This window comes from Notolepis coatsorum (assembly GCF_963971535.1).
Source record: "Notolepis coatsorum genome assembly, chromosome: 17".
Taxonomy (NCBI): domain Eukaryota; kingdom Metazoa; phylum Chordata; class Actinopteri; order Aulopiformes; family Paralepididae; genus Notolepis; species Notolepis coatsorum.
The window spans coordinates 104,084,330-104,098,195 of NC_140181.1; the positions used below are offsets into that span (position 1 = coordinate 104,084,330).

At 46.0% G+C, this 13,866-nt stretch overlaps 1 protein-coding gene across 1 annotated transcript in view; it reads right to left on the reverse strand.

Annotated features, from left to right (window-relative positions):
* Window positions 1–13,866, reverse strand: part of LOC311244199 (membrane-associated guanylate kinase, WW and PDZ domain-containing protein 3-like) — a 177,526-nt gene that overhangs the window by 87,421 nt on the left and 76,239 nt on the right. The window contains 2 exon segments of the mRNA XM_084333606.1: window positions 13,189–13,315; window positions 13,317–13,351. Coding sequence (XP_084189732.1) covers window positions 13,189–13,315; window positions 13,317–13,351 — 162 coding nt within the window.

Below are 13,866 nucleotides of genomic sequence, written 5' to 3' on the forward strand. Positions count from 1 at the left end.
CACCCATCCGCCTGGCCACACCCACATCCGCTCCTCTACATAAGCGGGGTCGTGGCCATACTAACAGCTCCTTCCCTATTTTCACCACCGACAAGTATCTGTATACACCACTTGAGTTTAGTGCCGAAATAGTTGTTGGAAAGGAGCTACGTGGACATTGTATCTTATTTTTCTCTCTCTCGCCAATTTACGAGAAAAGCTAAGACATAATGTCTGCACCTTCGGAGGGTTCGAGCGCTCACAACGTCACCCTTCACCAGCGCTTTTCCATTGCCGCGTCCACCGTGCGTCGCGGGGCGGCTCTGACTCCGCGGTCGTGGCAGTCAGATACGCCCGGGCGGCGCCCGGTGGTGAGTCTGCCTCTCCGAGGGCCCGTTGAGCCGCTGTCTCCCGTGAGATGGCCCGATAGGCCGACAGCTCCTCTGGTGGCTGGGGATTTGCGACACAGACTCTTCGCCTCTGCTCGCTCCCGTCGTAGGGCGGCGAGCTGCAGGGGCGAACGGCCTGGCTTTGAGGTTGTGCTGGAGCCGGACGAGAGTTCTCTTGCCTTGTCTCCATTTCTGATGGAGACTGAGGATCACATGGAGGGGGCAAGAGCGCTCTTGTTCGATGCCCTAGTGGAGACGTATCATTCTCCCCCTCGGGGTGTGGCAGGGAGTGTTGCGTCTCCTTGGGGTCCCTTGTTCTCTGGTGTTGGGTTAGAACCTCCGACCCTGAGACAAGATGCCCAGCTATCTGCCGCGTCGGATGGTGGCACCCGACATGGCAGCCTCCCTGAGGGACGCGAGTGACGTGGAGGGAGGTACGCATGGGGAGTTGCTTGCCTTGTTCCCCGAGCTCATGGCGGCCGCTGCAGCCGCTAATGGCGTGGCGTTGCCGCAGCCTCTGCCTGCACCTGTTCCTGATGACATGATAGGTCATCTCTGGCAACGTCGTCCTGTGAGAGAGACGGGCGTTGTCTGCCCATTCTTCCCGTCAATGGAGGCCTACGTGAAACAGGGACAGGTAATCTCCCGCATCACTGGCCTTACCCTGGCCTACGTGCCAGTCACATTGGTCGTGAGACTTCCGTGAGTTCTTTTCAGGCTCCATGTTGTGGACCGCTGTTATTGTCAAGATTGGGTTATGCGGTGCGTGAGAACTTTGTTTTCTGCTCTGCGCTCTGTTGCATATGTATTGAGCTTTTGGTCACGTAGCGCAATGTTACATATATCTTTTCAATTATTACTCACGTGGGAGGTATCTCTGGGGGTTCCCTGTCTCCTCTCTTTTATACAGAGCAGGTTTTTAACAGGGGTGTTTTCCCTCAGACGCGTCATATGGGACCCATATCTGTGTCTCTTGGCCAGCTTCCTGCCACTCTCCCAGGCGGCTTGGAGGGAACGTTGTCTGGGTTCTTGTTAGAATTACCATTGATGTGTTTTGGGTCTCGACTAGGGATGCACCGAATGGGAAATTCTTGGCCGAAACCAATACCGAAAATAGGAAACAGTTGGCCGAAAACCGAATGCCGAAAGGCCGAAAATGATTCATAGAATAATTTTTTTTACCAATGTTGTTCAGCTACCTGATTATGGAAAAATATATGATTATGGCAAAACTTAACTTAAATAATAAATAATCACTATTATGGGCCCATAAAACATTTATTCAGCACTTCTGAATGCATACAGTACATTAATTCCAAGTCAAGTGCATTTTCTTTTCTCTGTCGGATAACTACAACAAAGTGCATTCAGAACAAAGCCAATGTGCTTTAAAACTGCATAAAGATCTGCACACATGAGAGGGAGAATAGCTTATAGCAGACTTAATGATGTTACTGTAGTGGCTACAGTAAGCATTTTATATAAAAGTACTCTGTATTTTTGTATGACAACTAATAAATAAACTTGAACTACTGTCATAATTCACTGCGTTCTAGCCTACATGGAAGGACTGTTGTATTTACTACATCTCCCGTGACTATTAGCGGGGGATGACGTGCTTTAAGAGAGACGAGTGAAAGAGGACCGGAAGCCTTGTTAGCTAGCTTAACGCTAACGTTAATCAAAAAGGTTTTTAACCGCGACGGGCATATAGTAATGGTGAGGATATAAAGCATGTTAAAGACGCATTTATTGGACGCGTTGCGCGCAGAGTTTACATAGAAACAGCGCGACTCCCGAGTCCCAAGAGGAGTTATCACAGGCTGCAGAACACAGGACTGAAGAGCTCACGTTGCGCATGTAATGACTGAAGCCGCGTTTTGATGACATCATCACAACAACACGCGTTAGGTTACAGGTTGTTCCTGTTCTTTGACATTCGGTAATATATTTTCGGTGAAAAAACTCTTTCGGCCAAAAGCCGAAAGGACATTTTTTGCCATTTTCGTCCAAAAAATTTCGGTGGCCGAATATTCGGTGCATCCCTAGTCTCGACGTGTACATAGTGCTGGCCCTGGGTGCTTCTGTGTGGAACCACGCATGGGCTGGCGCGCCTTGGTTGCTCATCATGGAAACAGCGTTTTTTATGGAGCAACTAGGATGGGGTTTTATCTCTTCCGAGCGCCAGTGTACTAGGTTAGTCTCGACGAATTCTCGTTCATCTCTGGGGGGAGATGACGGAATAGATCAAAGCATTGGCGGAGGGGTCTCACGCCCTTGGGGTGGGCCGCCGGGTGCGGTGCATTCATGTTCTGACCGTCTTGGTGGCGCCCTCTGTGATGTTTTAGATCGACACGCGTACCTACCCCCCTCTTAGGACTGGGGATGGTGGTGTGATTAGGACACGGGACTGGTTCTGGTTGCGCCGGACCAGATCAGTTAACCCGTTGTCCGCCGGGGCGCAGATCTGCTGTTCTGGTACCCTGAAGGACTTGTGCTTTTTCGGGGGGAAAATGCCGGGTTGGCCCGGGCGTTACAGGGTTTGATTTTATGGAGGTGTTCGTGGTTATGTCACTGCGTGTTATCCTTCACTGTTGCTTGGTCCATATTGTGTTGTACCTTGCGCTGTGCTAAGGAGCCTGGTCCTTCTCCATTCTTTTTCGCCCCTCTCTTCCCCTGCTTGGCGGGGCTGGGAGGGGGCTGTCGAGGTGGTTCTTTTGTACCCCTCTGGCATCCCTGTGTACATCCCGGTCCGCCGGGCCCAGGTTCGGACTCGTTCTCGTCGACCTGTTGGCCTGGGTTAACCCCTTCTTGAGAACTGAAACACTTGTACTGCTGTATATGTAGCCGGTTCAACGCTGAACCTGCCACTACTTCGACCATGCCTTGAGTGGGAGTCGAACCCCGGGCGCCCGCACCGGGGCCAGCATCGCAAACCGCTGCGCCAAGAAAGGAATTCCCTCCTAAGCGCTCAGTTTGGATGCCTCTGGGGAGTGAGTTTTACTTCCATGTACCGTAGTCACACTATCGCGGCACATATCCGTTACATTCGCCCCCCCTAAACTCACACCACCCAAGGCATCCGGGTCTACGGCACCACTGTAGCCGGTTCAACACTGAACCTGCCACTACTTCGACCATGCCTTGAGTGGGAGTCGAACCCCGGGCGCCCGCACCGGGGCCAGCATCGCAAACCGCTGCGCCAAGAAAGGAATTCCCTCCTAAGCGCTCAGTTTGGATGCCTCTGGGGAGTGAGTTTTACTTCCATGTACCATAGTCACACTATCGCGGCACATATCCGTTACATATAGCCGGTGTATACCCGCAGTTGTGTTTCTGAGTTTTTTCTTGGGGGGGTTATGGGAACAACCGCCTCCTGTTAAACTAAACATAGGGAGGTGGTTGGTTCCCCAGTGTGTTGGTAGCGGAGTCGACTCTCGGGTTAGGCCGGGCTTGACCCCGTCTGCCTGCGAGTGTGCCCCCGCACCTTTCATGACGTCTGCCAATCATGTCAGCCTTCTCTGCCTCGGCCTCTCTAGGGGGTCAGGTTTTTTTGTGGAGGCTGCAACATGGTGCACAGCATACCGAACGCCCCTTCCGCCGGGGTGCTGTTCTCAGCAGACCCCTTAGGCACCTGTCTAGTCCGCAGTGCTCCGGGCACAAGTCGAGTTATGCTTTTGACCTGTTGCCTGGATTGAGGGATCAACCTCTTTGGGGGTTGTCTCCCCGGTGCGCTGCCTGGTCCCACTCTGTTGTGGGGGTGTAGCCTCTTTGGAGTGCTTCAGGGCGGCGTGCTGTAGGGGGGAAGGGCCTGCTCTTGGATGGGCCCTGTCCGATACGCTGGCGATGTGGGGGGTGGTGTCACTAGTGACCGTCTGGTGGGGTCTCGATGCTGCGGCATCGTTGGCCTCACCAGGCCCCCTTTTTCCGGGGGGTCCTGACCCTCAGGCTGTTCCTGGGGCTGGCTCCTCCTTCGCGCTTTGCTGCTACGGCCTTGCCACGGGGTTGGGTTCTTGACCTTGACCCCGTGTTGTTAGGGATTGTAACAGTTTTTTTTCTTCTTCCTGTTCATTCCCTGGTGGCATGTGGGATGCGCGCCTATGTAGTCGCGGGTTCTTCTGTGTGAAGGTAAGTCCCACGATCTGCTCACCCTGTGTGTTTGAGTTACTAAACCCTCTTCGCACAGTCTGATCCGATTCCCTCCCGTCCCCCTCTAGGTCCCCTCTAGGTCCGGGGGCTCGTGTCCTCCCCGGTTCTGATGGTTGTGGGGGGCCTCAGCGGGTACATTTGTCAAGCTTCCGCTCTGCTCAGCTCCTGTGTTCCACTACGAGCAGAGCGTAAGCTATACGATAATATAACATACGTTATCCTATAACCATAGTTATATGAGTATAGCGAGCGCTCTGCTCGGACTCACTGAGGACCCCGTGGTCTTCGCCTTCGGTGGTGAAAGACTTGGGAAGGAGCTGTTAGTATGGCCACGTCCCCACTTATGTAGAGGAGCGGATGTGGGTGTGGCCAGGCGGATGGATGTGTACATGTGGAGACATTTTATTCAGAATTAGATTGAAGGGAGGGATAAGTTCCACTACGAGCAGAGCGCTCACTATACTCATATAACTATGGTTATAGGATAACCGTATGTTATATTCATTAAAGAAAGTTGATTTAATAAAAAAAAATTAAAAATCAGATTAATCACTTTATTCAAATTGAGGATATTGAGGAGTTTGAGGATATACAAAAAAATATATATATATAATAATTTCTTTGTGATTTCGTCATAAAATATGACGACAGACATTCGAATACTTCAATAGAAGCTTCGAATGTAAAAATAATGACATTCGGTACAGCCCTATTGCATTAATTCTGTAACAGTTTGTAGTAGGGGACCCAGATGCAGACAGGCTGGATCAGCTGACGATGCAAAACTGGGTGGATGACCTGGACCCAGCGATAAAGTTTGGGCCACTCTGGGGGATGACCTGGCATCAGCGATAAAGTTTGGGCCACTCTAAGGGGATGACCTGGCATCAGCGATAAAGTTTTAGGCGCTCCGATGGGTTTAACCTGGGGCCCAGCGATAAAGTTTGGGCCGCTCTAAGGGGATGAACTGCGGTCCTCTGACTCCGGTCTCCTCTCCATCCCCACCACCAACATGTGGACTGTTGGTCCCAGAGCCTTCTCGGTGTCCGCACCCACGCTCTGGAACTCACTCCCTCCAAACATCCGTAGTGCTACATCCCTGCACTCAAATCCCAACTCAAAACCCACCTCTTCACCAAATTTGTAAAGGACTCTGCCTGATTTCCCCTTTTTTTCATTTTCTTTCTTTCTTTCTTTCCTTTTGATTATTATTTTGTTGTTACGTTGTTCCCTGTTCCCCTCCCTTAGCTGCCCCTCCTGTTAAGCGCCTTGGGTCTCCTGAAAGGCGCTATATAAATTTAAGATATTATTATTATTATTATTATTAACTGGCACCAGCGATAAAGTTTGGGCCACTCTGGGGGATGACCTGGGGCCCAACGACAAAGGCTGGACCACCCCTGGAAGATGGTGACTGATGAAGTCTGGACCACCGTGGAAGACGACGAGGAGGAGGCTGGAGGCTGGCTGGCAGGTGCCTCCGACAGCTTGGGAACAGGGACAGACCACAGTAGTGGCGCTGGGAGATGGCCTATAGCCAGCTCAGGACAGGCGGCCTGAAAGCTATCATGCTGGAGGTTAACACACTGCAAGCAGGCAGAAGGAGGCTAAAGTTCTTTGCAGTTCTGTCTGGTACTGCTGCTAGACCCAGGGCCCTCATTCATCAACGTGGACGTAGAACTTGACCTACTTCCACACGTAAGCACGGAATGTAGAACTAGCGTACGCACAGGGAAGTCGGCATTCATCACACGTGCGTACGCAGGCTCTACGCACACCTGTCATGATGAATACCACTTTGTTCTACCGTCAATGCTTGTGCATGATTATCCATATATGGTCATGAAAGTGAGGAAACACCCCCCATGGGATGTGAAATAATGGACCGACCCGAGCGGAACCCTGAGAAACTCCACGGAGAATTCACTGCTGTCGAACCAAGAAGACACTATCGCGTATTATGGGATAAATAAAAGGCGGATTTGTAAACGGTGATGTCAGATATCAACGGCTCCCTAAGACCATTGCTGCAATTCTGCCTGGACAGCTCAAAATACTAATAAAGACCGTTCGTTGACCACTGTTTGGCGTTGGTTGTGTGTCATTATAACCGTGCTGTAATATGAATGCCTTTATTAGTTGTGTTCGATTGGCTATATGATTTTTAGAGGCATCTATTTTGTTGTCGGCTAATAAAGACCGCGCTGGAATATGACTGCCTTTTCCCGTGTTGTTTGATTATGCAGGGATTAAAGTTCTCCTCAATTTTATTCCAAATCGCGATGGATCTCCCGTCAATTTTCTACCTGCTGCATATGATTTCTAGAGGCATACTACAATCTATTTTGATGTCAGTATTGGGTAGCCTATATAAACAATAATAGAGTCGAGAGCATATACAAGAACAATGAATCTCACTGCATGTATGATGTAGCCTGTCTTTCAATACATGAACTTGAATTCCATCATGTGTGTGTGCGGGACTCACAAGGCTGTTGTCACAATGGGTGGTACCGGTACAGTAATAATTACAGTCCACACAATATCACGATCCATGCCATAGCCTATGTTCTATTAGGACATGATCTGTGACGACAAATGTTTTAGAATGTTTGAAGATATCATACTCTGACAGCATGCCTATGATCAACAAAAACGCGAACTTGAATCCCATCATATACATAGTCTGTCCACTATAGTGTCATTGCAATGCGTTTTCTATTCTTTCTTATACAGTAAAAAGGGGGAAGAACACTATATTCATATGACTTGTATTCTGCTTACAGCTTCGAAATTCCACTTGTTTCGTTTAACGTAAAGCCTTTTAAATATAATCAAAACGTTCCCGTGTTTCTGCGGTCTGTGCGCAAAATAATAACGAGTTGAGCTTTATGATTTATGATGAATTGAAAATGGGGGACCCTGATGTAAACAAGACGAAAGTTGGTCTGCATCCCCAATTAACAATTGTATGTACTGAGCTGTACTGTACTGTACCCATTCTGCAATCTGTTAATAAACTTTTCAATCAATCAATCAATCAAGCTACGCGGAGCGCAGTCAGTCAGTAGCCTACACCCCGTATATTCCGATAACGCTATATAAACCATGCTGCATTCATTCTGAGAGAAAGATCTATTATTCCAAATGCTATTTATAGGGTTTTGACCATAATTACACTACTGTTGCTATTTTACAATGAACTATAATGAACTACGGTTCGTACGGAACATGCCAGTGTTATTATGCACAGAAGCTCATTTCCTTGTTGTAATAATATATTCTACCACTGGGCGTCAGGTACGCCAGGTCCGACCTGTGCGTAGATGTAAGCACGGAGTCAAGTTCAAATCGAAATTGATGAATCCCACTCTTTGCTTAGAAATGATCGTACGCACAGGGTAAGCACAGATCTGTGCGTAGAAGACGTTGATGAATGAGGGCCCTGAGGTCTAGAAGAAATCACCCCAAGTGCTATTTTCAGAGCTGCTCCCTTGAGCTCTATATACTGAAGGTGTTGCTGCAGTATTTAATGAGGCTGTCTTGGAAAATATATTATCATGTCCATAGCTCTGTTTAAATAGATATTCTCTGTACAGCTTATTGGACATGTTTCATAGCTCTGTTATAAATACATGTTTCTCTGTACAAAGCTAGTTTAACTAGTCAAGTAACTAGGCTAGTCTGGCGTATGTTCTTAAAACAACGTCCAAGGCCCAGGACAGCTTGACTTAGGCTACGTTTAGACGGAGAGAGTCTGAACAGAAACCGCAAAAGTCGTCTTACGGTTTCACTTTTAATTTTGCGTTTAGACGAGCGTTTTGGGATGGAATTCTCCGTGCAGACGAGGCTGTAACAACTCGAGACAACGGAGCCCCGCTGTCATACGATTGGCGCATATGTCACATGACGTGCTGTGAAGACCCACCCTACTCTGCCTCTGATTCGCAGACTGTGGGTGGGGAATGTGATTGGACCAAAGCAGAGTCACTCACAGACAGTGGGTCCAGTCACGCCGCGGGACAGATTCTTGTGTATTTAAAAGTACTGCCAATGTAGCCTTCAGGTGATCGCCATGGATAGAATCAGACATGCTTTATTTACGCTTCTAGGCTACTGGCGCATGCCTGTGATGTAAGCAGTACACGCGACGAGAGCCTTGACAACCCTTTCGTCATCGTTTTATGCGGTTTGACAGTTTAGATGAGAGCGCAAAGGTTTAGCGTTTCTAGGAATTCCACCCTGGAAGGTGGTCTCACTTTTTTACGGTTTCACCCCGTAAAAACGCCGTTTCCGTATAAACGAAAGGCACATCCGAAAAAATATTTTTGCGGATTCACCTGCTAGCATTTCCGTCTAAACGGGGCCTTAGATATGACATTTGACCTTGTCTCCAGTCTTGTGTGAAGACACGACAAAACCCCTAAACCCATCTTTTGTTTAATTGTTCTCATCTTTGTTCATCTTTGTTTACCTTTCTTGTCATAGCCGTTATTCATTTGTCATCTTTTGACATCATGTCAACTTTGTACTTAATTGTAAGTCTGACCAGAGCTCTGTCTCACTTTCTGGTCAGATGTTTGTGTGTACACATGTCTCCGATTGTAAACTGAGCATACTCTTTCTGTGGCCACAGAAACAGAAAATAAACTATGTTCTATTTTTATATACAAATTGACTCGTCTAAAATTCTACACCAGAGAAATTGTTGGCTCATTTAAAATATCCCACGACAAGGCACTGAATGCAGGTGTCTGTAGGTGTCATTTTGTGGTTGGATTAATTCTGTAACAGTTTGTAGTCGGGGACCCAAATGCAGACAAACAGGCTGGATCAGGTTGACGATGCAAAAACGCAAACCCACATTTATTGTCGACGACAGGGAAAGGGAAAACCAAAACAGTAAACAGGCTGACAGCCAAGCTGACTAACCTAAAATAACAAACTGAAAAAACATATTTAATATCAGGAACAAAGGCTAGAAAACATGGCAGGTAACATGACACAGCAGATAGAAGACGCAGAGAAGACCATTATACACATAGGAGTATAAACCTACAATGACTAATGATCCGACAAACTGAACAGGGGGGGGGGGGGGGGACATAAATACACACGGAGAGAACGACACACTGAGAACACCTGGGTGATTACAAACGAGCTGCAGCTGGTGACACAAACGAACAAAGAACTATGAAACCTAGACAGTGGAACATGCAGAACATAGAACTACATGATCTAGAGACAGTGACACAAGAGAGGGAGGAAAGTCTAGGGCCAGGGAGGAGTGGGCAGGAGGGTTAGATAGTGAGAGAGAGAGAGAGAGAGAGAGAGAGAGAGAGAGAGAGAGAGAGAGAGAGAGAGAGAGAGAGAGAGAGAGAGAGAGAGAGAGAGAGCAGCTGTAGCCTATTATCAAACAGAATGTACTAGTAGCAGTATGGTCACATCTCTTTGAATGGGGAGGCATCTGTATCTCGAGATTTGTCATAGATATTATTGTTTTTCTTCTAGCTTCTATGCATGTGCCAATCCAATTGTTTCTGCCACAGGGTCCTTAGTTACCACGGCAACCACTCACTTGATTCCCAGTTTGATTGTATATAGGCTTACAGTCTTTTTCAGACTACTGCTCAAGTTGTTCATTGTCCCCCTCCTCTTTATTTTAGTTGAAAACCTAACTTTATTTTACTGCCTTTATCCCACGGGGCGGAATACTCACTCACTCACTCACTCACTCACTCACTCACTCACTCACTCACTCACTCACTCACTCACTCACTCACTCACTCACTCACTCACTCACTCACTCACTCACTCACTCACTCACTCACTCATGGATGAATTGTGGTCACTCACTCACCCCACTACCTCACTCACCTGCACTAACTAGGGTTGAAGACAAACAGACATTTAAAAAACACCTTAAAAATCATATAAGAAAGAGTGGTACTGTCAGTTAAGTAAACATAGTGGGTGATTGAGAAGATGGGTATGTGTGATTGTTGAACTTAGATTTTTAATATATTTGTATATTGTTTTGAGATGTATTGTTGTGCTTTAAGTGAACATATATGTCTTGAAACATGATTGAGTAGATGGGTATGTGTGATTGGTGAACTTAGATATTTTATTATATAATATTTTTTTAGGTGTTATTGAGGTGTATTGTATTGTTATTGTATTGTATTAATTGTATTGTATTGATTTTATTGTATTGTATTGATTTGTGTGGACCCCAGTAATAGTAGCCTATGCCTGTGGCAATGGCTAATGGGGATCCGAATAAACTAAACTAAACTAAACTAAACTAAACTAAACTAAACCTCACTCACTCACTCACTCACTCACTCACTCACTCACTCACTCACTCACTCACTCACTCACTCACTCACTCACTCACTCACTCACTCACTCACTCACTCACTCACGGATGGTCTAGCAGGGCGTTCTGTCAGACACAGGTAGTGCCACGGGGGTCTGTAGTACGATTCTGTGCTTGTTAACTAGCAGCTGATGAGTAGCCGTGCCATTCTATCCATAAATGGCAGCATTAATTAAAGGATCAGGACATCTTCCCGTGGCTTCTTGGTGTAGTGGGACAGAAGGGGAATTCATCTAGGCCGTCCGGGGAAGCTGGGTTTTGACAGTTGCTCACATAAATAAGGTTGCACCAAGTTCCAGATTAAGAAATGTAAGACAATTATTCAGAAATAGTCACGCTAATATGCTAATGTTGCAACTTGTGTTCTTCCTTATGAGAATGATTTGATTTCACTGCTATTACATGCAGAAAGTAATCGCATCTCCACTCTTTCTTTCTCTCTCTCTCTCTCTCTCTCTCTCTCTCTCTCTCTCTCTCTCTCTCTCTCTCTCTCTCTCTCTCTCTCTCTCTCTCTCTCTCTCTCTCTTTCACTCACACACACACACACACACACACACACACACACACACACACACACGTTAACCCTTTCACTGCCACACGACAAAGGGTTAGCCCTTTCACTACCACACTACAGAAAGTTAACCCTTTCACTACCACACTACAGACGGTTTGCTCAAATTCATGTGATCAAATGCAGGTGATTCGATTCTGTGGAATACAACCATTGACCCTGGGGTAACACTCCTGAAAGTTGTCCAATATTCTCTCCAAACAGCATACTTACCTTCAGGTGTGTAAAGTACTTGAGTAATTGTACTTTGTTACAATACTTAAGTACTCTTTTGGGGGATTTGGGATACTTTACTTGAGTATTATTAGGTTTGTTTACTTGTACTTTTACTCAATTACATTTCAGAGGAAAAAAAACATCCTTACATTTAAATTGCAGACAATTGACCCTTTAAAAAAATAAAAAAATATTTAAGATGTTGGTTACCTGTGCTTTTTATATGCAAATGGGTGTAAAAAGTACCCAGAAATCATACTTAAGTGAAAGTATGAGTACCGTCTCAAAATCGTACTCAAGTAAAAGTCAGAGTATCTGGCTAAAAACACACTTGAGTAAAAGCAAAAAAAAGTTTCTACTTTTAAATGTACTTAAGTAAAAACTTTTTTTCTGACTGGGCGGGTACATTTTCCATTGATGGGGATTTAATTGGCTGTTTTTAAATAAAGCTTGGCCGCAGGATTAATAACGTTAATGAACAAATACTAATTAAAATGGTTGGACCTGCGAGATTTGTACTTTGTACTTTGTAGGTCTGCATTGTAAATGTAAGGAGTTTTTTTTCCCTCTGAAATGTAATTGATTAAAGTACAAATCCCCCAAAACAGTACTTAAGTATTGTAACGAAGTACAATTACTCTCAAGTACTTTAGACCCCTGACAATATGTACTGAAGACACTGTTGGACTGTAACAATTCCATGTACGAATAAATAAAAATCATGATGATGATGATGATGATGATGATGATGATGATGATGATGATGATGATGATGATGATGAGGACATGGCGAGATTTGTACTTTGTAGGTCTGCATTTTAAATGTAAGGAGTAAAAAATATGTTTTTTTCCCCTCTGAAATGTAATTGAGTAAAAGTACAAGTATACAAACCTAATAATACTTGAGTAAAGTACAAATCCCCCAAAACAGTATTTAAGTATTGTAATGAAGTACAATTACTCAAGTACCTTACACCCCTGCTTATACTACTACTACTTATCATGCTAGTATGTCTATACTTCTATGCACTCAGAGTGTAACACTCTGGATCAACACTATTTGACGAACAATGCCACTGACCCTTAGCTGCCAAGTCCTGCTGACTTGTTCACAATCTGTAAGTCGCTTTGGATAAAACCGTCAGCTGAATGACTAAATAGAATAGAATAGAATAGAAATACTTTATTCATCCCGAGGGAAATTTGGCACTACAAATCGCTCACAGTAAACAGTAAACATTTAGGTAGACAGAAACAAAAGTCACGAATAAGAATAAAAATAAGCCTAAGAATAAAATACGGTGCAGGAGTTACATTCTAATATAAAATATACAGAAATATACAGTAAGTGTAAAATCGTAAAAGTAAAAAGTCCGGAAGATAGTACTGTCACCCTGTGCTCAGTCAAATGTAATGCAATTCTTCAATTGGACCAAAAGGGGTGTGTCTCTCAATGCAGTCCCACGGGACATGGTCCCCCCCGCCGCCCCGTCGTCCCGTACCTGTGTTGAGCGCGCTCGGCCCCCCGGGGGTGACGCTGTACACCTGGAGGAACTCCCGCGGCCGGCTGCCCCCCACGATGTTGAAGCCGAACCCTCGCTCGCCCTTAGAGAGCCGCGTGTGGACGGGAGAAACCACGCAACTCCTCAGGCAGCTCTGTGAACCCTGAGAGAGAGAGAGAGAGAGAGAGAGAGAGAGAGAGAGAGAGAGAGAGAGAGAGAGAGAGAGAGAGAGAGAGAGAGAGAGAGAGAGAGAATAAATAGGGACACTGAGATGAAGAGGGGAAGAAGGTTCCCAAGTTCAGTTGAGAGATATCTGAATGTATCGCTGGGATAGTAGTAGAGATAGAGACAGACAGAGAGAGAGAGAGAGAGAGAGAGAGAGAGAGGGGGGGGGTGAAGACAGTCTACGTTGTGTGTGTGTGTGTGTGTGTGTGTGTGTGTGTGTGTGTGTGTGTGTGTGTGTGTGTGTGTGTGTGAACTAAAGTGAAGTGTTTTAGGGGAGAGAGAGAGAGAGAGAGAGAGAGAGGCACACACGCAACACAGTGCAAACCAATCGCCAGATGGCACTTAGAGCGCGAAACACTTAGAAATAATAGACATCCACATGCAAGCAAAGTGTTTTTCCCCCCCTCTCTCTTATCTCTCTCTCTCTCTCTCTCCCTTCCATTTAGAACATCC